The following is a 27,259-nucleotide window of genomic DNA, read 5'->3' on the forward strand; positions in this document are numbered from 1 at the left end:
TCACTGCTGGAGCTCTGGGGTTCCCGGTTGCCACCACAACCCCGGGGCTCTGGCAGCCATAGGCAAACTAGGCAGCTGCCTACAGCGCCAAGTGGTTGGGGGTGGACAAAAGCGCGCTCCGGGGTGACGGTGGAGTGGAGGTGAGCTGGGGCAGAGAGGCGCGGGGAGGGCCGCCTGCAGCAAGTAAGGGGTGGGGTGGCACACAGGGGACCTGCTCCCCGCCCCAGCTCACCTCTGCTCTGCCTCCTCCCCTAAGCACGCCGTCCCGCTCTGCTTCTCTCCCTCCCAGGCTTGCGGTGCCAAACAGCTGATTGGCGCCGCAAGCCTAGGAGGCGGGAGAAGTGGAGCAGCGATGGCGTGCTTGTGGAGGGGGCGGAGCAGAGGTGAGCTGGGGTGGGGAGCTGCCGCACGGCTCCCCGGGTGGGGGGAAATAGGGAGCTGCCACGGGGGGGTGCCTCAGGACGGAGGAGGGGGGTGGGGAGCTGCCGCAGGGCTCGGGGAGGGGGCGGAGCAGAAGTGAGCTGGGGTGGGGAGCTGCTGCACGGCTCCCCGGGCGGGGGGAAGTGGGGAGCTGCCGCGGGGTGGGGTGCCTCAGGGCGGAGGAGGGGGCTGGGAAGCTGCCACAGGGGGGGTGCCTCAGGGCGGGGGTGGGGAGCTGCCGCGGGGGGGGGCACCTCAGGGCGGAGGGAGGGGTGGGGAGCTGCCCCAGGGCTCAGGGAGGGCGCAAGGTGGAAGTTTCGTCTAGTGCTCAAAACATCCTTGCACCAGCCCTGCCAGCAGCGTGGCTCTGGCAGTGATTTAAAGGGCCCGGCGCTGCTGCCCGAAGCCCAGGGCCCTTTTAAATTGCAGGCCTGGGGACGCTGCCCCCTGGCGGTATGGTCGGCTGTGTACTGGCTCTTGCCGGTACGCTGTACCAGACCATACCAGCTTACTTTCACCTCTGAGTTTCTATCTCCAGCTTGAAACCACTATACAATAGTTTCCTCAGGCAAGTCCTTAGTGTCTTGAGTTACATCCATGGCTCAAATCTTGCTATATGCAGCATGTGAGCACAGCAGAATTCCCCTATATGCTACATGTTGCAGGGTCAGAGCCATGGCCCTACAATTCCTATTCTGTTAGGTCTGGTGTCCATTAGAGACAAAATTTGGGAACATCTTTTCAAATTTTAAGGAAAAAAACAAAATAATACAGGATCTTAGACTCCCCCATAGAATTTATTCAAGGAAGAAGCTAAAGCAGAGGCTGAGGTTCTGCAGTTGGGGCATCTTACCTGAAGATCATAATGGGAGGGATGCAGTGAGTGAGTGCGGGGGACAGGAGGAGAACAGAAAACTGGAGTTAAAATGGGGAGTGAGTGAGAATGGAGAGAAGTATCAGGAGTTTGGAGAGACTGGAGAGAAGATAGACCCCTAGGGGTCTTTTGCAGAAGGCACTAAACAGTTAAAGATGGGCTCATGTCCCCTTAAAGATTGTTTTTTCCTGACCTTGGATCAGATTTGATGTGGAGTAACTCTAGCCCTGGATAGCCACTTAGAAAACAAATATAAATTAACAAAGACATTCCTAACATTAGTCAACAAAGCTGCAGATTGGGGCCACTTTTAGTTACTTGCTAACTTCTATCCAGGAGAGAAAGCAAATGACTGGTGTAGAGCATCTGAGAAAAATAGAGATATAGGAGACTTGAAAATAAGGTTGAATGTTGCCTACAATAGTATTTTTCACTGTCCTTGCTCTTTGCAGTGTTCTAATAGAAGTCTGCACCCATTTGGTTGTCCTTCTTATTGTGTAAGTAGCACTGTTTCCCACCTGGACACATTTTTGCATAGTTAAGCACTAGGGAAATCAGACACGTTTCAGAAAGGTACATTACATTTCTTTGCGAGAGGAGCGAAGCACCAGGGGACTTCAGGAACTTCTGAACTGAAGCAGCATCCTGCATTCTTGCATTGCTCAGCAGTGATTCCTGGAGGCCCGCAGTTCACTCTGGTTTTTGGATCCACATTACATCGGCATGGAGCTGTTTAGAACAAAAATCAATGTTACCATCTCTCTCTCTTTATCCTTATTAGTGGTTTTTTTTTTAATCATTGGCACTTTCATTGGTTTCAAACAATCTTGCAAACATAAATTCTCCATGACCCATTGAAGCCAGAAATCCTTTGGTCTACAGCTTTTCAATAGTATGAAGATACTGGCTCCATTGAGGTCAAAGGCAAAGTTCCATTGACTTCAGTGGGGCCAGGGTTTCACCCATTAAGCATTACTGCCCTACTCCAAAGCTCATTCAGGTAATGGAATGAGGCCCATTGACTTCAGTAAGCTTTGGATCAGGCCCAGGCGTAAGCATGTGACATCATGTACTATTCCAGTTCCAGCAAATTTTGACATCTTTGCTGATCTCTTACAAAGAAAGAGAGTTCAGTGCAAATTAGTATAGTTGTGAAGATGCAAAACCATGGTAGTCAGGTTATTGTAAAATAAGGGATCAGATGCAAATTGTAATAGCTGGAATTTTAACATTATAATCTTACAGTAGAGGCATCACTAATAGATTGGTTCAATAAAAGCTGTCTAAATGCATCAAATCTAGTTAATTGCAGCCCCTTTCTTGGGTTGTCTAATTGGATTTCTTTGTCTGATTATGCAGTATTATATACAACTTTCTGCTTGTATTGGCACAACAGTGTGGTATAAGTTAAAATAAACAATAGTGTGCTTTTTGGAGAGACTTGGCTACAGTAGACCATCATGAGGCAAGATCTTTCTGGTTTTCTAATGAGTAGTACCAGGTTCAATGTCTATTACTCTCCTTTTTGTAGATTGCTGCTTATTTTGCTAAGAAAGTGAGAGTTAATCTTGCTCCCAGTGAAGTCAGTGGGATTTTTGCTACTGAATTCAGTAGCAGCCGGATCAGGATCATGGAACAATACCTTGAGATGAAATGTTCATGTTTTATTGTACACAAATAGGAGATCTGCTCTTGCTGCCTTTGAAATCAGCAGGATCAGGCCCATGCAAGTACTTCTCAATGCAATAGCAAATAAATATACTTACCTGGGGCTTCTGCTCCTTCAGTCAGTGCACTGAGCCCTAAAATGAGGATGACTGATAGTAACTGGATCCCCTTCTGTTCCATTGCAGTTTGGAGTCCTCGAAAAGAAAAGAGAGAGAATTTGGATCTAGGATAAGTACCTCTCACATTCAGAAGGGTTCATTTTATATCCTCTTCTGTGTTTGTGCAGTAGGTTCAGATAACACTTTCCCAGACCATGCTCCACCTAGAGTATCTTTTTCTTTTGATTAGAAAATCTAACCAAGTATAGCATATATGTCCATTTGATAAAATGCAAACTCCTGTGTAAACTGCATTTATCATACACCTTTGACCACCTCACCTAAGCTCATTTCCTTGAGTACGTGCCAAACCTCTGAGCAGCTTCAAACTGTTGCTATATATTTCTAATAAAACAACTTGCCAGAGCAATATTTTCCCTCCAAATATATAATTTCTGCTTCAAAACTCCCACTGAGCCAAGGCCCAGACCAGGCGATCTTCACTTCTGAACCAGTGAGAGGATAGCTCACAATCCATTTGGCCTGTAGAAAAGGAAACCACGTCACATTAGGAAGTAAAGAACTGTTGTGTTAAGATCAATGGAATATTAACCTGACCCTGTCACTGTACAACACCAAATAGTCCAATATGGTTTGGGGTTATGATGAGTAGAGAGACCTTGGCCATCTTAATCCCATGGTGCAAACACACACACACACAAAAAAAGGCCAAAGTTTGGAAATGTATTGATTAGGACACACAAGAGAAAAAAGCATCTTGCAATAGAGTGGTTATGCAAAACAAACTTAATCCAAACTTATCAAGCTCCTCTTTAGAGCGAGGATATTGGTTAGAGTCTTGTATTTCACCAAACAGTCCATCTTAGTGGAGAAGAAAGGTTTAGTTCTGTTGTATATTGAGTTGACCTCTGAGAATGGTGATTACTTTTTCTGCCCCTGGCAAAACAGAAAGAAAAAGAAAGGTTAGTAAAAGTGGGAGAAATAAGGCTTTTGTTGACATTCTCACAATACAAAGGGGCTGGTCAGTCACAGGTGGATGCTTTGGGCTGTCAGGTAGGCCGTAACAGCTACTGCTCTGGACTGTGGCTCACTTCCCTGGTCTGGGATGTCATATGGCTGGTCTGGTCAGGTCCCTCTCCTTTATCCATCTCTCTCAGGCTGCACGGACTTCAATGAGCCATTTCATCTTGTTGTTCTCGTGCCATGTGGTGCGGTCGGTCTCTGGCTCAGGTGTAAAGCTAGCAGGTAGAGCCCCAGGGGAAGGTAGTGGTGGATGCAAAGGAAAAGGAAGACAGGGTAGACTCTCATATATATCAGTCTGGGATTCTCACTCTCAACAGTGATGGTTGGGCGTCCTCAATGGTGTGCTGGTTTAGACATACTGATGATCAAGGTTCACCAGCGAAAGACAGTCTCTGGAATGAAGCAGAAGCCTGTTGGCTTTTCCTCAAGGGACTCCCCCAGGAGTCTCTTCCCTATTTGATCCCCGGAGAGACCCTTTCATAAGAACCCTAAAAGGGTGACGTTGGGTAGAATAGCTCATACCCTCGTTACTTGTCCACCAGTTAGTCCTGATTTTCAGCACACCAATTTTGGTCCATTAATTTCCATTCTCTTATTTACCAGACATGATCTCAACACAGCCCTGGGGTTGTATCAGTAGAGCTTTTTGTTTGAACTAGTCCAGTCTCTGTCTCTCTTTCATATCTTTTTCTGTTCACACTTGTTATAGGTGATGGTAACATTTTGTGAACTTTCACCCACTTTCTAGCAGTTGTGCTCACAATTGGGGTAGGCCTGATAGACACCATTGTTACACCGCCTTTTCCAATGGGGAAATCAATTTGTTTCTAACTCTGATAGATTGTGTGATATTAGACCCATACCTCTCAACTTGCCAAGGCCCAAATCTGGCTATGTGACAAAGACCAAAAAGGGGCATAAAATTATTCATGCAGGTACGTTAGAGTGCTGTGGGATTCACCTATTTAGTGTAATAACCCTGTAACTTCTGCCATAAATAATTTTAAACAAAAGGGTGGTGTATTGAAGACATGTACAGATTTTAACATTATTACTTTAAGAGTAAGAGGCTTCCTGGTCCTGCTTGCAGGCTAGGGGGCTCTGTATGGAAGCATGCAATCTGGGCCTAGCACAGTTAGTCAGCAGACTGACAGCTTAGAGCAAGGATGGGCAAACTATGGTCCAAGGGCCGGATATGGCCCCTCAGGGCTTTGGATCCGGCCTGTGGGATTGCCATCCCCCATGGCGCGGTGGGCCCCGCGCCACTCCCGGAAGCGGCCAGCACTACGTCCCTGCGGCCTCTGGGGGATGGGAGGGGAGAGGGCAGACAGCTCTGCACACTGCCTTCACCTGTGGGTTCCACACCCGAAGCTCCCACTGGCAGCAGTTCCCCGTTCCTGGCCAATGGAAGCTTCGGGTGTGGAACCCAGAGATGAGGGCTATTGTAGGGAGGTTGTAGTATTGCCACCCTTACTTCTGCGTCACCTTCAGAGCTGGGTGGCCAGAGAATGGAGACTGCTGGTCAGGAGCCCAGCTCTGAAGGCAGCGCCGCCACCAGCAGCAGCACAGAAGTGAGGGTGGCATGATATGGTACTGGCATCTTTATTTCTTCACTGCTGCTGGTGGCGGTGCTGCCTTCATAGCTGGGTGCCTGGCCAGCAGCCATCACTGTCCAGCTGCCCAGCTCTGAAGGTAGTACAGAAGTAAGAGTGGCAATACCACAACCCCACTACAATAGCCAGATTTCACGGGGGGAGACCAGATTTCACAGTCTGTGACGTGTTTTTCACGGCTGTGAATTTGGTAGGGCCCTACTGAGGGGTGCAGGAGGATGGGGTCTGTCTAAATCAGTGGTGGTTAACCTGTGGCCCACCAGGGTAATCCACTGGCGGGCCGTGAGACAGTGTTTACATTTAAGTGTCCAAAGGCACTGCCGACTGCAGCTCCCAGTGGCCGTGGTTCTCAGTTCCTGATCAATGGGAGCTGTGGGAAGCGGCGGCCAGCATGTCCCTGCAGCCCACACCGCTTCCTGCAGCTCTCATTGGCTGGGAATGGCAAACTGCTGCCACTGGGAGCTGCAGGTTGCCCATCACTGATCTAAATTGAGTCCTTCACCTTCCAGTTTTGAGCACTGAACACTTATACACTAATTGGACATAAATATGCAATATGTTTCCACATAACAATCTTATTTTTGGCAGCATTAAAGTGTTCACTCAAGGAGATCCTCTTAGAACACTAAAATGAGAGCAAGAGAAAAAAAGAAAACTAAAAATCTTTGTAGTCTTATTTGGCTTTTCTTATTGTTTCAGAGAGATGCCTCGTTCTGAAGAAAATAGAAATTGGTCAGAAGTAGTGGTGATTTCACAATACCATTATCTGAAGAACTGACTTCAGGCCACTAACTTTTCAGGGATGCCTGTGTGTAAGGGACTACTCGTGGAATTTAGATATGGGTGATATTTTCCACCCCTATCCTTTCTATGCTTCTCGTCTTACTTAGGGCTAGATCCCCTCTGGTCCTCTTGCAGTTCGCCAGTGCTCTGTGGGAGAGAGACAGAGTAAGGAACCTTGCCCACCATTGTATGGGCCATATAAGGGGCTAACATAATGTATGTCCTTTTGCTTGTAGGAGCACAGTGACTGCTCCCTCCCTCTCCTGGGAGGAGACAGAACTCCACACAACAGGAATGTGCTGCACCCCATGAAGGAATATAGCAGTGTACGCACTTTTCCTTTGGACACGGGACCCCTGTGGCAATGCGGCTCCACACTGCCTCTTATTATGGGCTACGTGTGATCTGTTCAATCTAATTCTTTGTGTCTGAGGCTCCTGCCACCTGTTGTATTAATTTAGATGGAATAAATGGTCCAAAGGTGTTAACGTAATCCAGTCACTGTCCAACATTAAACAGTGTTAAACAAGGTCCGAGGCTTGGTATAGAAAGAGCTCAGCTGCTTAGGACCATGGCAAAAACATTATTAAAAATCCTTTTAACCTTTTGTTGAAAATAAAGAAAAGATGGAAAAAAGAGTTAAACCATTTGAAATGCAAAATGTTAAATAAGGCTTTCATTTTAACTGTGTTCCTTGTTCCCTTTCCCTTTATCTGTAGATATGTTTGAGAACAGGGATTGGCAACCTTTGGCACGTGGCCCATCAGGGAAATCCATTGGCGGGCCGGGATGGTTTGTTTACCTGCAGCATTTGCAGGTTTGGCCGATCGCAGCTCTTACTGACTGTGGTTCGCTGTTCCAGGCCAATGGTGGCTGCAGGAAGCGGCGGCCAGCACACCCCTCGGCCCGCTCTGCTTCCCGTAACCCGTGTCAATCCCTGTTTTAGAAGAAAAAAACCCTGTTGTTTGACCATCCCTTAGATGGTATCAAAGGTGGTAATAATTGTCCTTTTGGGGGAAAGAGAATTAGTTATTTAAGATGGGTTGGAAATATCACTGTTGCTGCTGTTAACATCCAGTCTTAGAAAGAAAAAAACCCTTGATTGGCAATCTATTAGATAGGAGCAAAGATGGTAAGAACTATCAATTCAGTTTGGGATTCAGCTGGAGCTGGCAGGGGTGATAATGTCATCAGGTCCCTTTCTTTGGCCCATTCTGGTCAGGACACCTCTCAAGATCAAGATGATGAAGGCTAGGGATCCTAGGAAACTGTGGTAGAGACAGTTGTGATGGTGAAGCTCACTCCAGTAGCCTCTGTCTGTTCTTCCCAGTTGTTCTTTTTGTTCTTTCATACTTTACCCACTAAATCTATTTCTTTTAAGGACTCAAAAAAGGAGTGATGGGTGGAATATTCCATCCCCTTATTATTTTATCCACCATGTAGGCCCAATATCTGACATATTAATTCTGGCTTATTAACTTCCATTTCCACATCTCCTGTTTTTTAACATGCATAATTTCAACACAGTCCTTGAATCATAACAACTTGGCTTTTTGTGTTGTTGTTTAGATTAATTCATTTTATGTCTCCTTTTTGCACCTTTTCACTTCAACATTTGTTGTAATAGGTTATTATGACATTTTATGAACTTTTACATACTTTTAACAGTTCCACTCACAATGCAGGTAAATTTGTAGGCCCAATTATCAGAACTCATCTTTACTTAAATTAAGTAGTACCTCATTTGTCAAATAGTTTGTGATCTTATCAACAGAACTGAAAAAACCTTCCCTCCTATGCAATTTTCACTAAAAATTTCAATCAAAAATTTGCTTAAAATCCCCATTTTATCGATATAAATTGGAGCAGCAATTTTAGTCTAGCAACACTACATGACAGTTTTTAGGAGGAGAAGTGGAGAGTTTAGGTAGATTCAGTGCAATTAACCAAGCTAGATTTTTGACCAAGACACTGAGGATAACACTTCTCTTGTAGGACCAGCTGCTGATATCCTTACCTACACTGAGTAACACTTACTTCATGAGCAGTCCCACTGGAATCAGTGAGATTACTTTAAGACTAAGGTGCTAGTCAACATGTGTAAAGGTATCAAAATCAGGCCCAATATAATAGTGAGATGGGATCCTTAATGACCATGAGTGCTGGAGCCCAATTCTGTCTCAGTAAATTTCACACATGGTACAGAGGGTCTGGCAAGGATCTCCACATCATTGAAGTAACTCAAGGGACTGTAGGAAGACTGGGCACACACTGGGGTCTCTGCATTTCCTGTGCACTGTGGAAGGGAGCTCCCTGCCAGCCCCAAATAGAGCAGCACTCAAGAAAGGTTTGGGAGGACCAAGAGAGGGTGGTCTGGGGAAGGGCCATGGGATCTCCAGCTCTGCATATTCAGTGGCTCTAACAGCCTATACAGGAGGCATAAAGTGGCGAGGGCCTCTATTCCTGCCTTTGGCTGGGGTAGTGTCTGCACAAGGGCTGGATGGCAGCCATGTGTGGGTTGGAAGTACTGTTTGTTTGTGGCTTTGGGGCTGGTAGGTGGATTGGAAGCTAAACAATTGGGTCCTCTGATCATTAAACACGTACACGCAGAGCTGCGTAGAGATAAACAGAATAAACGGGCAAACACGGTGCTTGATATGGCATTGTTCTATACTGTTTATATAGAAGTGTATATGCAAGTTTTTATGCACACAATGTAGATATTGTTTCCGGTAGATAGGTATGTGGATGGGGTGGGTTCAGTTAATATGGGTATCAGTATGTAAATGAAGAGTTGACGTCTTTTCTGGATATAATACAACATTGCCTTTGCTCAGAGCTTTGTTTCTGGTATATTGTGAATAGATTACAAGCTGAAATCTTGCAAGTTTCTAATCAATTTTGATTTAAGCTATGATTTGTTCCATCTCTCATACTGCTTGTGTTTTCTTTACCCACATTCCATTTATATGGCTTCCTTTTGACTGGATATGACTGGAAGATAGCTAATGTGAAGCCGGTTTTTAAAAAGGGCTCCAGAGGTGATCCCGGCAATTACAGGCCTGTAAGCCTGACTTCAGTACCGGGCAAACTGGTTGAAACTATAATATAGAACAATATTGTCAGACACATAGATGAACATAATTTGTTGAGGAAGAGTCAACATGGTTTTACTAAAGGGAAATCATGCCTCACCAATCTACTAGAATTCTTTGAGGGGGTTAACAAGCATGTGGACAAGGGGGATCCAGTGGATATAGTGTACTTAGATTTTCAGAAAGCCTTTGATAAGGTCCCTCACCAAAGGCTAATATGTAAAGTAAGCTGCCACGGGATAAGAGGGAAGGTGCTCTCATGGATTGATAACTGGTTAAAAGATAGGAAACAAAGGTTAGGTATATATGGTCAGTTTTCAGAATGGAGAGAGGCAAATAGTGGTGTCCCCCGGGGTCTGTTCTGGGACCAGGCCTATTGAACGTACTCATAAATGATCTGGAAAAAGGGAAAAACAGTGAGGTAGCAAAATTTGGAGATGATACAAAATTACTAAAGATAGTTAAGACCCAGGCAGACTGCGAAGAGCTACAAAAGGATCTCTCAAAACTGGGTGAGTGGGCAACAAAATGGCAGATGAAATTTAATGTTGATAAATGGAATGGAATGCACATTGGAAAGCATAATCCCAACTATACATATAAAATGATGGGGTCTAAATTAGCTGTTACCACTCAAGAAAGAGATCGTGGAGTCATTGTGGATAGTCTCTGAAAACATCCACTCAATGTGCAGCAGCAGTCAGAAAGCTAACAGAATGCTGGGAATAATTAAGAAAGGGATAGATAATAGGACAGAAAATATCATGTTGCCTCTGTAGAAATCCATGGTGCGCCCACATCTTGAATACTGAGTGCAGATGTTGTCGCCCCATCTCAAAAAAGATATATTGGAATTGGAAAAGATTCAGAAAAGGGCAACAAAAATGATTAGGGGTATGGAAAGACTTCTGTCTGAGGAGAGATTAATAAGACTGGGATTTTTCAGCTTGGAAAAGAGGCGGCTAAGGGGAGATATGATTGAGGTCTATAAAATCATGACTGGTGTAGAGAAAGTAGATAAGGAAGTGTTGTTTACTACTTCTCATAACACAAGAACTATGGGTCACCAAATAAAATTAATAGGCAGCAGGTTTAAAACAAATAAAAGGAAGTATTTCTTCACACAATGCACAGTCAACCTGTGGAACTTCTTGCCAGAGGATGTTGTGAAGGCCAAGACCATAACAGGGTTCAAAAAAGAACTAGATAAATTCATGGAGGATAGGTCCATCAATGGCTATTAGCCAGGATGGGTAGGAAGGGTGCCCCTACCCTCTGTTTGCCAGAAGCTGGGAATGAGCGACAGGGGATGGATCACTTTTCTGTTCATTCCCTCTGGGGCACCTGGCACTGGCCACTGTCGGAAGATAGGATACTGGGCTAGATGGACCTTTGGTCTGACCCAGTAGGGCCATTCTTATGTTCTTTTACATGCCACAATATGGGGATTCATTTTCTTGCTGCTATCATTAGTAGTTTGAACAAATATAGTTTTTTGTAGGTAAGAAAGTTTGGGGGAGTATGCCCTAAATTCTTTGGTTCTTCTGAGATGCACTCAGTCCACCTAAGGATTGGTGTGGGGGGAACACTTTTGATTCCATTCTGCCCTGTCCTTGGGCACAAGTCAAAGCAGCCTTAAGACTAAGCAACTTACATAATATAGACTTCAAAATTTGAGACTGGCAATTCCCAATTTTCTTTGATGTCCTTAAGAAACCTGTTAGGAATATTAGGGGTACATATTGGAACAGGAATGGAATTCCAGAAGGTTGCCGCATAACCTGCTAAGGTTAAATGTAGTACAGGGTAGGTTTATGGTGTCAAAAACCAACTCTGCTCCAAATACAGAAGGTAAAGTCTCAGATTCCTCTTGACTTCTATATCACAGGTTATTCTTTAGCTCAAATAGTAAATGTGTGTTTTCTGAAGCTAAAAGACCAAGATTCTAGTTATGGCTTTCTGGGGTTTAACTGTGGTGACTGTAGCAATATCTCTTTTGCACAATGGACCTAATGGTTTTGTTTCTACAAAGTTTAAATAAAATAGTTCACACTGTTCTTGTGTTACAGGGTATTAATTATTACTCTGTGGAGCCACTCAGAGAAGCTCTATACTAAAGGTTGTACAACCAGAATTCTCTAAGAGTTCTAAATTCACTCCCATTGCCCAGGGAGGGTGTGTGTGTGACTTCTTTCAGGATATGCTAGGCTTTTTCTGGACAATGTCTGAAGACAGTTGGTCAAACCCTGTTTGAGAGTGATGATTAAAAATGACACCACTTTTTGAAAATTTACTCAAAATATCTGTTTGCGTTCCTCTCACTACAAATCTGTGATTGCCAAACTAGAAATTATACAAGACATTAAACGCCACTGAAATTTGTGACCCAGGCAACTTTTTTTTTTAAATATTTATTTACCAAGAATTACCATTATCATTTTGCATAGTGATCTATGCCTTCTAAAACCCCCAGTGCCCAACTAATGCTTTATCAAATCTAGAGTCTGAGCAGGGCAAGCAGAAGAAGAATGGGAGCTCTGTGGATTATGCCTAAACTCCACAGTGCAGTTCAGAATAGGAGGGACTGGAGGTCCCAGGGAACCTGTTGGCTTTCTCCAGCGTCTCCAGAGTAAACGAGGCAGGGGAAACCAAAATGTGCAGTCTAGTGGTATGTGTGAGGAATGAGGACTGTGAAGGGCAGCATGCTGTGGGAACCAGAACCCTACAAAGCTCCATATTCCAGGGAGAGGAGGAGGGAACTTTTTGCTCCGGATCTAAAGGCAGGGAGAGGTCACTGGTTTCATGTGTTTTTAAACCATGGAAATTAACAGAAAAAAGGCTCTCTCAGTGCAGGTTGCTATGTGCGTATCTACCAAGGAACTGCGTAGTTAAAAAAATCTATGCATTTTAAGTCCGGAAATGAACAGTTAAGGGAAGATAAATATTCCAATATACTCATAGTCCGTACAATCTCTTAAACAAACATAGCTATGTAAAATATCCCATTGCATATGCCAAAACCAACTTTAATTCTACCTCTGTAGACTCATTAAGGAAGCCCTTGTAAAATAATACATGGTTCATTGTGGTATATTTTACATGGTTAGAGTCAGTGAGATAAAATGGAAAGCTTAGATGCCTCAGATCAACCAAATGTGCACACACAACCTGGAGCTGGACCCGACCCCAAAACCTGAATTCAAATACACGATAGAGTTGAGAAACTTCAGAGCTGGATTCAGATCTAAGGTTCAGACCCTGTTTCGCCAAAAATGAAGAGACTCAGAGGAATAGATATGTATATTTTGCTTCTTGCTTCTTGTGGAAGAATGTGCCTGGATCTTCTAATATGGCCTGATGTCTGCAATACTTCCTATAGTCAGCATTTGTATTCTCTGAGATGGGACCATGCTTAGTAAATGCACTAAGAAGTGTTCAGTACTATTGTTACTATGAGAGGGAAGGATGAACCAATTTAGACAAAGTGAAACCCAACCAGAACCTGGACTAGATTACTTGTAGCAGAGTTGGTTGAAAATGTTCATGCTTAAAAGAGTAAATGTGGGCAATTTTTTGAAAAAGGAACTGTAATAGCAGTGTGATTTCTTGGATTTGGGTATTTTTTTCATACTGTCAGTATTTGATTGGTTGACTTAGTCACATGGTGGGACTTTCATAGTCTAAATTTTGTTTTCAACATTTTTCTGTTTTGAAACTCAAATTTTTTTTGTTTTTGGAAAAATCTGATTTTTCAGAAATGAAAATATTTCTGTCCAAAAAGATTCAGGGCAAATTTTGAAAAATAAATATTTCACTCCATTTCCAAAACCACAAGAATGAAAGTGTCTTAGAAATCTTCAGGAAAAATGGTTTTGAATTTTTGACCATCTACATTTAAGTGTTTAGAAAGGCAGATGAACACCAGTGGGGTAGGGAAACCCACCCTGAATGCACCACAAGGTCTAGCAATCCAGCATCTCCTCTAAAAACAGGGAGAGACTCACTGGGCCTAGTAGGCTATGGGAGGGGAAAGAAGACCATCACCCTTTCCTCTCAGGATGATAAGCTAAATAGCAGGAGCGTAGGTCTTTGAGGGGTGGGAAGGAGGATGTTCCAGCAGACTTTCTGGATATCCCCAATATTTAAACCTTCTCCCACATACTTTTATAAAGTATACTAAGTATAGAATCCAGAGACAGTTCAAAGTTTAGTACAAATATAAGCCCTGTGGCCTAATGCTTTAACAACTAAGGAGCTCTCTGCTCTCATCTATTGATGAACAGGAAGAAGAATGGCTGCTGAGCTGCTCTGTCTGCATAAGCTTAGGGTTGCCAACTTTCCAGTCGCACAAAACTGAACACCCTAGCCCTGCCTTTTTGGTGAGGCCCTGCCCCCCGCTCACTACATTCCCCTTCCTCGGTGGCTTGCTCTCCCCCACCCTAACTCATTTTCACTGGGTTGGGGTAGGGAGTTGGGGTGCAGAAGGGGGTGAGGGCTTTGGCTGGGGGTGTGGGCTCTGGGCTGGGGATGGGGAGGAGGGTCTTGGGGTTCAGGAGAGGGCTCCAGGCTGGGTGGTGGGGCCAAGGGATTCGGAGTGCGGGACGGGGCTGCAGGTTGAGGCACAGGATTGGGGTGTGGGAGGGGGTGAGGGCTCTGGGCTGGAGATGGGGGGTATGGGGTGCAGGAGGGGGCTCCAGGCTGGGGCGTGTGGCCGAGATATTCAGAATGTGGGAGGGGGCTGTGGGTTGAGGCAGGGGACTGGGGTGTGGGAGGGGATGAGGGCTCTGGGCTGGGGATGAGGGGTATGGGGTGCAGGAGGGGGCTCCAGGCTGGGGGATGGGGCCAAGATATTCAGAGTGCGGGAGGGGGCTGCGGGTTGAGGCAGGGGGTTGGGGTGCAGGACGTGGTACAGGCTCTGGGATGGGGTCTGGGCTCTGGGGTGGGGTGAGGGATGAGGGGTTCAGGATGTGGGAGGGAGCTCTGGGCTAGGGTTGTGTTGCAGGGGTGTGAGGCCTCTGGCTGAGGGTGCAGGCTCTGGAGTGGGGCCGGGGATGAGGGGTTTGTGGGGGCTCAGGGCAGGGGGTTGGGGCTTGGGGTTGGGGCGTGGACTTACCTCGGGTGGCTCCCGGTGAGCAGTGCAGCGGGGCTAAGGGAGGCTCCCTGCCTGTCTTGGCACCCCATTGTGCCCTGGAAGCAGCCAGCAGCAGGTCCAGCTCCGAGGCGGTGGGGAGGGGGGGCAGGAGGCTCTGCGCACTGCTGTCGCCCGCAGGCACCGCCCCCCACAGCTCCGATTGGCTGTGGTTCCCGGCTAATGGGAGTCCGGAGCTGGTACTCAGGGTGGGGGCAGCGCGTGGAGCCTCATGGCCCCCCTGCCTAAAAGTTGGACTTGCTGGCCACTTCCAAGGTGCAGCACAGTGCCAGGACAGGTAGGGACTAGCCTGCCTGAGCCCTGCAGCACTGCCGACTGGACTTTTAACGGCACGGTCGGCGGTGCTGACCGGAGCCGCCAGGGTCCTTTTTCAACCAGGCATTCCGGTCGAAAACCAGATACCTGGCAACCCTACATAAGCTATTTATCCAGAATTCCAGATGGACAGAAGAGCCAGAGGGAAAGAAGTTTCCTCTCTCTATCTAGTGGTGAACAGGGAAATGTATGGCTACAGAGAACTTCTTTTGCATAAAATTTCAATGCAGAACTCCTCCAGTGACACTATGGAGTCTCCCTAATTGTACACAGACTCAGAATTAGTTGGAATTGAACTGTGAGAGGAGAGAGGGTAAAAAGAGCTCATACTTTAGGGCGGGGAGTACATCCTCGTAGCAAGGACTGTGTTCAAAGGTTCCCCTCTACTAAGGATCCTGTGTTTGTTGGAAGGATTCTTTCATTGGGGAATGATGCAGGGAGCAGAGATGAGTAAACTCTGATAAGGCTGCTCCTCCCGCCACTAAACAAAGCTGCACTCCAAAAGTTAGGTTAGGTGGTGGAGCATCAGCGGCACCGGAGGCAGCAAACAGGGCGGCTAACAGGGGAGTTTGAGAGGGAGTTCTCATTGGAGGAGAAGGTACCTGTATTTGCGTCTGTCCTTGTTGTTCTTGTGTGTTCCTGTGTGTTTGTAGGGGCCTGCAGGGGCTGGGGGCTGGGAAGGACGCTGAGCCCTGAGTAGGGGGCGGGGCTTGGCTGATTAGGGGGCCCATAAAAGCGGCCTCCCAGCCAGGCAGCGGCACAGCTGCGAGCAGCGGCACCGGAGGCAGCAAACAGGGCGGCTAACAGGGGAGTTTGAGAGGGAGTTTGCGGGGGGAGGTAGGAGGGCGCGGCGTGGCGTGTGCTCTGAGTCCACAGGTGCAGTGGGCAGAGATTGCAGCAGCCATGAGCCCAGCAGCAGCAGACAGAATGCAGATGGCTGCATGTGGAAGCTGTGGTATGTATATGGTCCTAGCAGGGGAGCCGGAACACAGGTATGTGTGTATGAAGTGTCGCCTGATAGTGTTACTGGAGGAAAAGATTAAGGGGCTGGAGATGCAGGTAGATACCCTGGTGGAGTTTAGGCGGGGGTTTGAGCAGCTGATGGAGGATAGGCAAGGGGGGGCTGAAGGAGAATGCCCTATGGTGGAGGTAGAGGCAGAGGGAGAGGATGGTGAGAGGGGAATGGAAGGGGGAGAACATGGGAGGTGGAAGCATGTGACTGTGAGAAGCAGGCCAAGGAAAAGAAGGGCCAGTGAGGGGGGAATAGAACTCAGGAATAGGTTCGAGTGTTTGGATACCGAGGTGGAGGGGCAGCAGGTGGCAACTGAAGGTGGAAGGGTGAGGAAGAAGAGAAGAGCTGCTAGTCCAAGAGAGAGGGGGGAGGATTTGATGGAGACAGCACCAATTCTGGGCCCCGTGAGGATTCAGGAAGGCATAAGGGAAGATAGGAATAGGCACAGGTCAGGACTAGAGGGATCGGAGACTAGATTACTAGATCGCACTGTTGCCAGGCGACGGCAGGTGTATGTAATTGGAGACTCTTTACTGAGGAGATTGGATAGGCCTGTGACCAGGGCGGACCCGGAGAACAGAAGGGTGTGCTGTCTACCGGGCGCAAAGATACGCGATGTGGACCTGCGATTGAAAAGGATCCTACAAGGAGCAGGTAAGAACCCCCTGATAATCCTTCATGTAGGAACGAATGATACGGCTAGGTTCTCGTTAGAGAGGATCAAGGGAGATTATGCCAGGCTGGGGAAGACGCTCAAGGAGATAGAGGCTCAGATTATCTTTAGTGGGATTCTGCCCGTTCCGAGGGAAGGGCAGCAAAGGGCTGATAGGATTGTGAGGATAAATAGTTGGCTAAGGGAGTGGTGCTATAAGGAGGGCTTTGGGATGTATGGCCACTGGGAGGCTTTCGGGGACAGACACCTGTTCTCGCGGGATGGGCTTCACCTGAGTAGGGAAGGAAATAGACTTTTGGGAGGGAGGCTGGCTCATCTTATCAAAAGAGCTTTAAACTAGCAAGTTTGGGGAGACGGTTGGGAGATGCACAGTTAATCTCCACGCCAGATTCCAGTATGGAGAAGGTGAGTAAAATGAGAGGAGAGATAGCTGTGGAGATGAGATTGGACATAGGAAGGACAGGAGGGACGGACACTAGGAGGCCCGCAACATATAGTGCTGCTAATGGGAGACGGGCTAAACGACATACATTAGGGTGTCTATACACCAATGCCAGAAGCCTAGGTAATAAAATGGAGGAATTGGAACTCCTGGTCCAAGAGCTGAAACCAGATATTGTAGGAATAACGGAAACGTGGTGGAATGACAGTCACGACTGGAACACAGGTATGGAGGGGTATGTGCTGTTTAGGAAAGACCGGAACAGAGGTAAAGGTGGGGGGGTGGCATTGTATGTCAATAGTGAAATAAACTGTAAAGAAATAATAGTGGATGGATTAGACAACTCAGAGTCCGTCTGGGCAATATTTACAATGGGTAATAGGACTTCTAGAGCCTCTCCGGGGATAGTGCTTGGAGTGTGCTATAGACCGCCAGGATCGACCCAGGATATGGATAAGGAACTATTTAATGTGCTTAGAGAAGTAATTAGCAATAGAAACTGTGTAATTATGGGGGACTTTAATTTCCCAGAAATAGATTGGGGAACAAACGCTAGTAGCAATAATAGGGCTCAGATGTTCCTAGATGTGCTTGATGATCAATTCCTCCATCAAGTGGTAGCTGAACCGACGAGGGGGGAGGCCATTTTAGATTTGATTCTGGTAAGTAGTGAGGACCTCGTTGAGGAAGTGGTAGTAGGGGACAATTTGGGCTCCAGTGATCATGAGCTAATTCGGTTTAAAATACAGGGAAGGAGTAACAGAATTAAGTCAAAGACTAGGGTTTATAATTTTAAAAAGGCCAATTTTAACAAATTAAGGGGACTGGTAAGGGAAGTGGATTGGGCAAACGTATTAATGGATTTAAAGGCAGAAGAAGCCTGGGATTACTTTAAGTTAAAGATGCATGAGCTGTCGGAGGCCTGTATTCCCAAAAAGGGAAAAAGATTACCAAGCAAGAGATTTAGACCGAGCTGGATGAGCGACCGACTCAAAGGGGCGATTAGGAAAAAACAGAAAGCGTACAAAGAGTGGAAGAGGGGAGGGATCAGTAAGGAAATGTACCAAAGTGAAGTCAGAGAATGTAGAGATAGAGTGAGAAAGGCCAAAGGCCGTGTAGAATTGGACCTAGCGAGGGGAATTAAAAGCAATAGTAAGAGGTTTTACAGCCACATAAACAGGAAGAAAGCAAAGAAAGAAGAAGTGGGACCGCTGAAGACTATTGCCGGAGAGGAGATTAAAGACAATCTAGGCATGGCGCAATATCTCAATGAATATTTTGCGTCGGTGTTTAATGAGGCCAATGAAGGGATTAGGGATACTAGCACCATTACAGAGGGGCGTTCGGGATGGGGGATTACCGTATCCGAGGTAGAAACAAAACTTGAACGCCTTAATGGGGCTAAGTCGGGAGGACTGGACGATCTTCATCCGAGAATATTGAAGGAATTGGCGCGGGAAATAGCGGGCCCGTTAGCGATAATATTTAATGAATCTGTAAACTCGGGGGTGGTCCCGTTAGACTGGAGAATAGCTAATGTGGTTCCTATTTTCAAGAAAGGGAAAAAAAGTGATCCGGGTAACTACAGGCCTGTTAGTTTAACATCTGTAGTGTGCAAGGTGTTAGAGAAAATTTTGAAGGAGAAATTAGTTGAGGACCTGGAGGGTAGTGGCAATTGCGATAATTTACAACATGGTTTTACGAAGGGCAGATCGTGCCAAACGAATCTGATCTCCTTCTTTGAGAAGGTAACGGATTTATTAGATAAGGGAAATGCGGTGGACCTAATATACCTGGATTTCAGTAAAGCGTTTGATACTGTACCCCATGAGGAATTATTGGTTAAACTAAAAAACATGGGGATCGATTTGAAAATCCAGAGATGGATAAGGAATTGGTTAATAGGGAGAATGCAGCGGGTCGTATTGAAGGGTGAACTGTCGGGTTGGAGGGAGGTTACCAGTGGAGTTCCCCAAGGTTCGGTTTTGGGACCCATTTTATTTAATCTATTTATAACTGACCTCGGAACCGATTGCAGGAGTAGGCTGGTAAAGTTTGCGGATGATACGAAGGTGGGAGGCGTTGTAAATTCGGAAGAGGATAGGGATATCCTGCAGGGAGACTTGAATGAGCTTGTGAATTGGAGTGTCAGAAATAGGATGAAATTTAATAGTGAAAAGTGTAAGGTGATGCATTTGGGGATGACCAATAACAATTTTAGTTACAAGATGGGGACGCATTGGTTAGAAGTAACGGAAGAGGAGAAGGACCTAGGGGTCCTTGTAGACCGCAGGATGACTATGAGTCGACAGTGTGACGTGGCGGTGAAAAAAGCCAATGCTGTCTTGGGATGCATTAGGCGAGGTATATCTAGTAGGGATAAGGAGGTCCTGCTTCCGTTGTACAAGGCGCTGGTGAGACCTCATTTGGAGTACTGTGTGCAGTTCTGGTCTCCCATGTTTAAAAAAGATGAACTCAAACTGGAACGGGTGCAGAGAAGGGCCACTAGGATGATCAGAGGAATGGAAAACCTGTCGTATGAAAGGAGACTAGAGGAGCTTGGGTTGTTTAGTTTGACCAAGCGAAGGCTGAGGGGTGATATGATTGCTATCTTTAAATATATTAGAGGGATTAATACAAGGGAGGGAGATGAATTATTCCAGCTTAGTACTAACGTGGATACGAGAACGAATGGATATAAACTGGCCGTGGGGAAGTTCAGGCTTGAAATTAGACGAAGGTTTCTGACCGTTAGAGGGGTGAAATATTGGAACGGCCTTCCGAGGGAAACGGTGGGGGCGAGGGACTTGTCTGGCTTTAAGATTAAGTTAGATAAGTTTATGGAGGGAATGGTTTAATGGTAAAACATAGTTGTCAAGGAAAACCAAGCAATGGTAGGTAAATAGCATAATGGCTAAAAGGGGTCAGGATGGAGACTCTTGCCTATATGCTCGGGGTCTTACTGATCGCCATATTTGGGGTCGGGAAGGAATTTTCCTCCAGGGCAGATTGGCTGAGCCTCTGGAGGTTTTTCGCCTTCCTCCGCAGCATGGGGCAGGGATCTCTAGCAGGAGGGTCTCTGCCGATTGAGGTCACTAATAACAGGATTGGGGACTTCAGCAGCGGAGTCCAGGGAAGGGGCGGGGATGGTTTTATGGCCTGCAGCGTGCAGGGGGTCAGACCAGATGATCATAATGGTCCCTTCTGACCTTAAAGTCTATGAGTCTATGAGTCTATGAATCAGTGCAGGACTAAGCAACTCAAGAGATTGGAGACAGGCACTAAGGACTCTCGGACTGCATTACACACTGACCAGGGCCGGCTCCAGGCACCAGCCCACCAAGCTTGTGCTTGGGGCGGCACCTGGAAGGGGGTGGCGCGGCGCTCCGACTCCTGTGTTCTTTCCCCTTGCCTTGTGGTGTCTCATTGGCACTCCTTTTGTGGTCAAAGATCGATCAATCAGCTTCTTCCCTCCCCACCCTCTCCACCCTCTTGTCTCTTTCTTCTCCTTTTCTTTCTTCAATGTTCTGTTTGTCTCTGCTGGGATAGTGCTACCTACAGGAGAGAAGGACGTACTGCAACCAGATTCAGTCCAGCACTTCCTCCAGCCCCTACAGGTAATGCTGGTACAGCCAGACTATGTCACTATCACCCTGCACTAGAAGGCTGGGTGCCAGAGGTGCATATCACAGGGAACTGAGAGAGGTTTTAGAGCTAAGAAAGGAGATTGTTTCTTCTGGGTGTGCACTTTGTCCTGGACTTCAGGAATGATTTCCAGGTGCTTCGTGCTCTTAAAACCAGCTGCTCAGTTCCTCCTTGTCACACTCATGGGATAAGCTGTCAGAGTTCAGGACTCCTCAGGTTGACCCGCGGGCTGTGTGCTAAGCAAACTTAATGATGGGGCTCTCAAAGGAAACTCTGCCACACAGAGATAGGTCCATTGCAGCAGCTTTACCTGTATGTATCTAGAATAGGCCTTAAATAAACAGATCTGGTGTTAGGCATGGTTTGGGAGGCAGAATCCAACAGATCCTAAGCAAAAATTTTGACTCACAACAAATCTCACTTATGTCACCTTTGAGAAACAGATAGTGGGTGGGTTTGGCAGTATCATAGGAACCCATGTGTCACCTGCTCTCTCTTTTACTTGAGAATGTATACAACGCTGTACACATTTCCCTTCCAAATAAATTGCATTTATAAACTAAAGAACAAACTGCTATATATTTTATATCCTGTTCATATCCTAGTCATTGCCATTTTGAAAACAATCACAAGCTAAATTTTAGCAAGCGGACCATATAGCCAATAAATATGTCTCAAATGGAACTGTTTTAATTTAGTTGATTGGTTACTACTATGGCAGGTACAAGTATAAATAGGAGAACAAAACACTTAATGGTCCCTCAGCAAGTACCTCGAGCCCCAGGTACGTATTTCCCTTCTAATTTTCTTGTAACACTTTTGACCAAATGACTATTTTGATTATATTATGAACTGTGATTTTTTGCCTTTGATTCCACAGACTGATTGTTATTCAGAGTAGGTGGAAAAAAACATGGCCTATTTTTTTTTCCATTTGCTTCAGTGAGAATAGTGGGTGTATCTTTGAAAAGCAGATGGGGCCAAAAGGGATTTTGAAAAGCAAATAGCCAAAGATAAAGACAAATAACAAGAAATTCTCAAAGAATATCAGAAGCAAGAAGCCTTTCAGGGTTTATTAAACTACTAGGGAGGAAAAGGACACTGCAGAGAAGTTACTAAGAAAATACACCTCAGCCTTTCTAAAAGGGGATGATGGGCAGATACCTACCCCTGAGATACTTTATACAGGTGGCAATAAAGATGTGGCAGTGCTAGAGAGTGAGGTGTCAACATAAGACATGCTGGAACAAATGGATAAAATAAAAGAGCAAGAAGGCATCTTGACTGGTTGGTGACTTGGCTGAGCTGTTAACAAAAATCTGTAATAGAGAATGAAAATTAATTACTATGTTAGTAGATTGGAAGGTAGCCAATGTTGTTGCTATTTTTAAACTTAGGTTGAGCCTGGGAACTACAGATCAGGGAGCCTTACTTCAGGACCAGGTACATTAATTAAAAAAATAGAGAATTATAAAACACTTACATGATAAATTCAATGACAAAACTTCTATTGACTTCATATGGTGACCTATACTCTTTGCAGAATAAGGAGTTAGTTACAAAGGTAATAGAAAAACACATCTAAACTGACGCTATATTCAGGGCCAGTCAACCATTAGGCAAACTAGGCAGTTGCCTAGGGCACCAAGATTTGGGGGCGCCAAAAAGTGGTGCCCCCAAATTTTTTTTACAGCTGGGCTGGGCTGCGCGCTGACACGTGTGGCTCAGACTCCCTCTCCCAGCGCAGCGGCCGCTCCATGCAATTATTGTCATTGCCGGCGGGGGCGCCGGCGGCTGGGCAGAGCTCTGCAGCTCTGCTTAGCGCTCACGTGGCATGAGCCTGGTGATGGGTGCGACAGCAGGGCTTTGCGAGGAAATGAGCGGCTGCCTCCTGGCTCAGCCTCCATGGTCAGCCCCAGCGGGGGCACGGAAAACAAGAGAGCCTCGGGCGGCGGTACGGTGGAGGAAGAAAGAGGACCCCAACGCCCATGCGCTGGGCAAGGTAAGCACTTCCCCACAGCTTGGCCTCGGGCGCCTGTGCTCCTGCTCCCCTTGGTCCGTGGCTGGTCCGTGTTCCTGCTCCCCTTGTGCGTGGGTGGCTGGAGAGAACGGCAGCCTGCAGAACTGAGCTGCCCCAGTGCCCCCCTCTCCCTGCCCCAGCTGTCATGCCCGGTATCTGGGTTTTAAGCCCAGCTGCTGTGTTATGCCTGCAACAGGCAGGCCTAAGCCTGTGAGTGACCCCCATAGCAGCTGCCTGAAGAAGTGCTTGGGGGAATCACGCAGAAGGAGCGTGATATTTGTTTGAGTTCTCTCCACATGGAGGCTGCACTCCACTTGGTGCAGGACTGCAGTCTCAGAGGACTCTAGACCCAGCACCTTGCCTCGGTTTGTAGACTCGTAGTCCACCCCTGTCACCGGGCTCAGTCTGGCACCCCTAGCCCTCACCAAGAAGCAGTCAAAAAAGTTGGATGGACTCGTTAGGTTATGTTGGGTTAGTTGTCATGCTGTTGCTTGGCCAGTGTAGAGACCACTGAATGCATAATATTCCTCTATGATGTTCTGTCCTGAGCAAAATTGGCATGTTATGAGGTAGTGCCTGTGAGGGACAGGTGTCTGTTTATGTCATCCAGCCATCATGTCTTAGGTCTTCGCGCGGGGGGGGGGGGGGGGGGGGGGCTTTTCCATCCTGCTTTCATTGGATCAAAGTCAAAGATTATTCTCACAGGGAAGTTAGTAGGTATTTAGAGCAGATGAGCATACCACCACAAAGAGCACTTGGCAACCATTTGAGAGTGTGTGACCTATTTAGTTAGAAAATGGAACTTTTCATTCAAATTGAGTTTGTACCATTTGATGTTTTTAATCATTTGGAGATGCATGGCTGGTTGGACAGAATGGGTTCTGCAGCACTCCCAGTCAGATTTTGATATGAAAGAATGAAGGAAGGAAGTATACGTGACTAAAAAGGGTGTATTTCTGATTACAATCAACATTGCTTAATTTTAAGGGAAAGTCATCTTGATCTCTTAATCAATATTTACGTCAAACAGTTGATGAAATTCAAATAGTGACTTATAGTAAGTGACGTATTCTCTATCCTTTACTTTTAATAGTGAACAAGAAAAAGAACTGATAGGAATAAAATTTCATTTTTTTTCTTTTTCAGTTGACGCAGCCTCATGGCTGGGCACAATTTCGTAAGCGGAAGGCTGATAAGCAAAAAGAAGAAAGCAAGCAAGAAGGTTTGTTTCTGAAATATCTCCATCCACTGGCCAGAGATGAAGATAGTTCAATGCCAAAGGATCATGCAGAGATGAAGGTGGGGATGAGAGTTTCACAAGTTGAAGAAGAGTTTGAAGAACATAATCTGAATATTGAAGACAAATCAAATGAGACACGTGAGGAGCAAAACTTGGAAGACCGTGAAAGAGAAAATGTCACTTGTTTGAATTTGAGCTTTAGTGATCATAGAATCATAGAATCATAGAATATCAGGGTTGGAAGGGACCTCAAGAGATCATCTAGTCCAACCCCCTGCTCAAAGCAGGATCAATTCCCAACTAAATCATCCCAGCCAGGGCTTTGTCAAGCCGGGCCTTAAAAACCTCCAAGGAAGGAGACTCCACCACCTCCCTAGGTAACGCATTCCAGTGCTTCACCACCCTCCTAGTGAAATAGTGTTTCCTAATATACAACCTAGACCTCCCCCACTGCAACTTGAGACCATTGCTCCTTGTTCTGTCATCTGCCACCACTGAGAACAGCCGAGCTCCATCCTCTTTGGAACCCCCCTTCAGATAGTTGAAGGCTTCTATCAAATCCCCCCTCATTCTTCTCTTCTGGAGACCAAACAATCCCAGTTCCCTCAGCCTCTCCTCATAAGAAATGTGCTCCAGCCCGCTAATCATTTTTGTTGCCCTCCACTGGACTCTTTCCAATTTTTCCACATCCTTCTTGTAGTGTGGGGCCCAAAACTGGACACAGTATTCCAGATGAGGCCTCACCAATGTTGAATAAAGGGGAATGATCACATTCCTCGATCCTGCTACTTGGGCCAAATGCGATGATCAAGTCCAACAAATTCTGGTGGAACATGGGCTGGAACAAGTTCAGCAGTTCGATTTTCCCAAAGATAGTAAGCAAAGAAAATTCTCGACAATTCGTTACAAATGTAGACTTATTAAAGAAGAAGAAATGCACCGTCAGTGGCTGCAGTATTCCACATCAAGTGATTCTGTCTTTTGCTTCTGCTGCAAGTTGTTTGGCAGTAGTACTATTGTCACATCATCTCTTTCTGAAAAAGGCTCAAGGGATTGGAAAAACATGTCTGCAATTCTTTCACAGCACGAGAAAAGCAGTCAACATTTGACGAATGTTCAAACATGGAAGGAACTTGAACTGCGATTGAAATACAAGAGAACAATTGATGAAGAACATTTGCGTTTGATTAAGCAAGAAGAAAAGCATTGGCAGCAAATACTAAAACATCTGATTGCTTTGGTCAGAGTTCTTGGTATGCAAAACCTGGCCTTTCGGGGAACACATGAAAAACCGCACACTTCTGGTAATGGGAACTTCCTCAAATTTGTTGAATATCTAGCTTTGTTTGACCTGCTTATGGATGAGCATCTTTGCAGGATTAAGGACAAGGAGATGCATGTACATTACCTAGGGAAAGACATACAGAATGAGCTTATTCATCCTCTATCCAATGCCATCAAACAAAAAATCCTACATCTGCTCGTGCTGCAAAATACTTTTTGATCATTCTAGATTGTATACCAGATGCAGGCCACGTTGAACAAATAACCATGATCATTCGGTTTGTGGACAGGCCTACTTCAGAGACCGAGAATGAGACTGAATCAGTACGCATAAAGGAACACTTCTCGGGATTTGTGTCACTTATGGAGACAACTGGAGCTGGTATGACAGAAACTATTCTTCACCAGTTAGAAGAGATGTCACTGGCTATAGAAAACTTGCGTGGTCAAGGCTACGACAATGGGAGCAATATGAAAGGGAAAGAAAATGGTGTCCAGTGAAGAATTTTGGATATTAATCTATGAGCCTTTTTTGTTCTTTGCAGTGCACATTCATTTAATTTGGTTGTTAATGATGCTGCAAAGTGTTGCTTGGAGGCAACCGCCTTCTTTGATTTAGTTCAACATGTGTATGTGTATTTCTCAGCTCCTACACATCGCTGGGAAGTTCTAACACGCCACGTATCTAATCTCACAGTTAAACCATTGAGTGAAACAAGATGGGAAAGTCGAATCGATGCCTTGAAACCTCTTCGCTATCAGCTTGGTGACATCTATGATGCTCTGATAGACATCTATGAAGACACTACTCTGACAGGATCATCTGGCAATATGTCACAAGTTGATGCAAAGGCTCTTACAAAAGCCATTTCTAGTTTCAAGTTTCTTGTTTCTCTTGTTTTGTGGTATAACATATTGTTTGAGATCAACATGACTAGCAAACAACTTCAGGCAAAAGAATTCGACATATGTGATGCCATTAATCTACTCGGAGAAACCAAGAAGTTTCTTGTGGGCCGCAGAAGTGATGCAGCCTTTGAGAAAGCATTGGTAGATGCAGGTAAACTTGTGGAAGAGTTGGATGTACCGGCACTTTTTGAACCAGATCCAATCCGTATTAGAAAGAAGAGGAAGCAGTTCATATATGAAACAGATGACGAACCTATTTATAATCCGAAAGAAAAATTCAAAATGAACTTTTACTTTGCAGTCATTGACACAGCAATACATTTGGTTGAAGAAAGATTCACACTGATGCAGCAAATTAGTTCAGTATTTGGCTTCCTATATGATGTTTACAGTTTGCAAAATACAACACCAAAGCAAATTATGGAACATTGCTTGAATCTGGAGCAAGCTTTGCAACATGGTGAATCCAAAGATATTGATGCCTTTGACTTGTGCAGTGAATTGCAAGCTATTGCAAGACGAGTCCAAATGAATTCATCACCGCAAGATGTATTGAACTTCATAGGGGAAAATAAGCTGACAGATAGTGTCCCTAACACAGTTATTGCTCTTTGCAGCCTCTTCCCTCTCCCAGTTTCTGTGGGCAGTGGTGAGCGAAGCTTCTCGAAACTCAAGTTGATAAAAACATACATGCGAACATCAATGTTGCAACAAAGACTTGTTGGGCTATCTACCTTGTCAATAGAACGTGACATTGCTCACACCATTGACTTGGAGGAACTTGTTTCTAAATTTGCTAAACTTAAAGCGCAGAAAAATAAATTCTAAATTATAACGTTACTCTGTGACAGTGTATTGTGTATAATGTATGTGATTTATTTTAGGGGGGGAGGGCGCAAGGTGGAAGTGTCGCCTAGGGCGCAAAATATCCTTGCACCGGCCCTGATTATACTTTATGTAACTGGAAAGGTGTTT

The 27,259-nt window shown here is 45.7% G+C and overlaps 1 protein-coding gene across 1 annotated transcript in view; it reads right to left on the minus strand.

Annotated features, from left to right (window-relative positions):
- The window catches only part of LOC135977353 (trefoil factor 2-like), a 42,971-nt gene that overhangs the window by 9,593 nt on the left and 6,119 nt on the right, over positions 1-27,259 (minus strand). Inside the window, exons 2-3 of the mRNA XM_065577847.1 lie at positions 3,061-3,156; positions 1,877-2,023 (exon numbers count right to left, since the gene is read on the minus strand). Coding sequence (XP_065433919.1) covers positions 1,877-2,023; positions 3,061-3,156 — 243 coding nt within the window. The remainder of the gene's footprint in view (positions 1-1,876; positions 2,024-3,060; positions 3,157-27,259) is intronic.

Source organism: Chrysemys picta, chromosome 1, assembly GCF_011386835.1.
Source record: "Chrysemys picta bellii isolate R12L10 chromosome 1, ASM1138683v2, whole genome shotgun sequence".
In the NCBI taxonomy this organism is placed as follows: Eukaryota; Metazoa; Chordata; order Testudines; family Emydidae; genus Chrysemys; species Chrysemys picta.